We start from the raw sequence: 2355 nt of genomic DNA, 5'->3' as shown, positions 1-2355 counted from the left end.
ATCTGTCTTTGATGAATTTGCTCGGATCTAGTCGTCGTTCGCCTATATTCGTGTGTCTTCAGGTTTGATCATTTCGATCTATGCTACTTTTCAATCTACGCTACTCTTCATTGGTGATTGTTGTTGTTCTGTGCGCTAATTCTATGGGGCCTGAGCACGACGACTTCCCAACTGTATATTACAACAAGTTTTGCCTGGCTCCGGTGAGGAAGGGGCTACAGCGGCGGCACGCTCTCAACTCGCTTTAGTGTTTGTAGTCCTCGCTATGTGGTCTAAGGATATGAATGTACTTTTTATTATTTGTGATGTTCATTATACTGCCATTATCGAAGATGAATAAATCAGAATTTTTCCAAAAAAAAAGTACAACATAGTCATGAAAAACAATGCAGCGAGGACACAGGAAAGTTCTTTTGCAAGGTTGCTTGGTTCCAATTGTTATTAGTACATTCAGAATAGTGTTAAGTATAGCACTTAGCATAAACATAAGATTTACAACGAGACGATGCCTTTCAGATGTAAGCATCGACCGAAGTAGGAGGGATCAACAAGTTCGCCACAGACTCCTTGCTCGTGTCCTCTTTCTTCTCCTTTGAGCCCAGGGCCTCCTCCCGGACCTTCTCCAACTTCTCCATTACTTTCCTCTTGTTCTCTTGTCTGGAGGTTCTAGCTTCAGCATGTTCAGCCACCAGGAACATTGCAAAGAAGGCAGACGAAATGTATGCCAGGGTATCTCTGCGGGATGTCCTGCTGGCTACTTGGACAATGGTTGACTGCAGAAACAAGTGCTAAACTGATAAGTAACAGGGGCAGTTCAAGCCTCGACAGAGGTTAGTAATAATTAAATCACGCACGAAAGTGACAACCTTGACATGATAACTCTGTCTACAAGAGAAAATTGGCTTCAGTCCAAGTGTGATTAGATGACAGGATACACATCTTAACAATTTACGTAGAGATAAAGCAGGACTAGAATCGAAGTTTTGATGCTCTATACGTGTATATCTTCTAAAAAGTGGACAGAACTGTCTCTGCATCAGTTTGCACACAGCAACGAGTATATGCATGAAAACTTAAAGACTGAAGAGTTCGTTCACACTACCCTCAAATGAATACGCACCATACATTTAGTCAAAAAATCTAGGTAAGATAACCAGTAGTACTTCAACTAAGTGTCATGGCGTACTGTCCCCAAATGTTGGGGAGTACCATGACATTAACAATATAATCATAGTCTATAAATGTTGTAATTTTCATTAACTTATATAAGGAGTGCCATGGAACATCCTAGAAGTTTCTCTACTGGACATTGTATGAGTGAAGATCTAGTATGTTGGCTGGGGATCTGCTGGAGGACCAATACGGAAAGTACGTACAGGATTTACAAACTCTTACCAAGCTACTCATTCAACCTGTCAAAACAAAAACACAGGAATCAGTAGAGAAAATTGTAGGATGTTCCCTCCCTTTGCTCACTCGACGGCACGCTACTCTGCTCATATCCCTGATCTGATATTTGCAGAGAGAAGTGTGCTTTTCTGGTTACGAAACTTGTATCTCTAAAATTACTGTAAGCGGCAGCCAATCAAGCAAGGCATACAAAAGAGACACATCGGATCTATCAACTGGCTACTGCTAACACATCGAATCATTCAGAACTTGCCCCGGCTTACTATAGATTCGATGTGTTCATGTGGTAGAATAATTCTGATGAGCCGCAAAAATGATTCCTTAAATTCAGTGCGTACCTGGTTGTGTTTGCAGCTAAGCAGAGTAGCCCGTGACCTTGTGCGGGTGCGCCCATTTCTAGCAGGAGTAAGGCCGTGGATCTGAGAGGGCAGCTGCAGAGAAGTGATGGCCATTGTTGTTGCTCCTAGGCGAGAACCGAGAAGCTGGCGCGTGTACTGGTGGTGGTAGTGCCGTGGAAGGCAAGTGCTTCCTCCGTGGCTTTCTTGACTCTTCTCAACAATTCCACTGCCCACTGGAGGACAAACGCACGTTTGTCTTGACAAATAAGACCCTGCATTACGCTGTATTTCAAACAAGATTAGTGATTCAGGCAAGAAAAGAAAAAACAAGATTAGTGAGGAAAATCATACGTAAATAAAAGTGCACGAGACGGCCACGTTGCCATGCTGCAGTCAGCCTGGAGTGTAAACCACTCTGGTCACTCACACCGCGCACGAGGCAGACGAGCCAGCCGAACGGCGCAGCCGCACAGGCGAGGGATTCCGTTAAGCTTTCAACCTCTTCTGCGCAATAGACTCCATTTCGAAATACTGTTCCTGAATTTATTCATCTGATCCCGAGGTGTCAAACGGTCCGCTGATCTTCCAGACCCTAGCTCCCATATTA

The 2355-nt window shown here is 43.9% G+C and overlaps 1 protein-coding gene across 1 annotated transcript; it reads right to left on the bottom strand.

The window, feature by feature from the left end:
- Positions 1-408: 408 nt before the first annotated feature.
- On the bottom strand, positions 409-1994 carry LOC123061586 (uncharacterized). The gene is made up of 2 exons (XM_044484750.1): positions 1749-1994; positions 409-773 (listed from the first exon to the last, which is right to left on the bottom strand). The coding sequence occupies exons 1-2, from the start codon at positions 1860-1862 to the stop codon at positions 513-515; spliced, it is 375 nt and encodes a 124-aa protein (XP_044340685.1). The 5' UTR covers positions 1863-1994; the 3' UTR covers positions 409-512.
- Positions 1995-2355: the final 361 nt, after the last annotated feature.

The sequence above is a fragment of the Triticum aestivum genome, chromosome 3A, assembly GCF_018294505.1.
Source record: "Triticum aestivum cultivar Chinese Spring chromosome 3A, IWGSC CS RefSeq v2.1, whole genome shotgun sequence".
NCBI lineage: Eukaryota > Viridiplantae > Streptophyta > Magnoliopsida > Poales > Poaceae > Triticum > Triticum aestivum.
Note: the sequence above shows the minus strand (reverse complement) of the source record. Positions and strands in the feature narration are given on the sequence as shown.

Excerpts from the sequence above, each read along its gene's own strand:
- LOC123061586 (XM_044484750.1), bottom strand. The coding sequence starts at position 1,862 with ATGGCCATCACTTCTCTGCAGCTGCCCTCTCAGATCCACGGCCTTACT. Across the intron at positions 774-1,748 it reads TTAGCTGCAAACACAACCAG|TCAACCATTGTCCAAGTAGC; the intron begins GTACGCACTGAA and ends TTGTTTCTGCAG.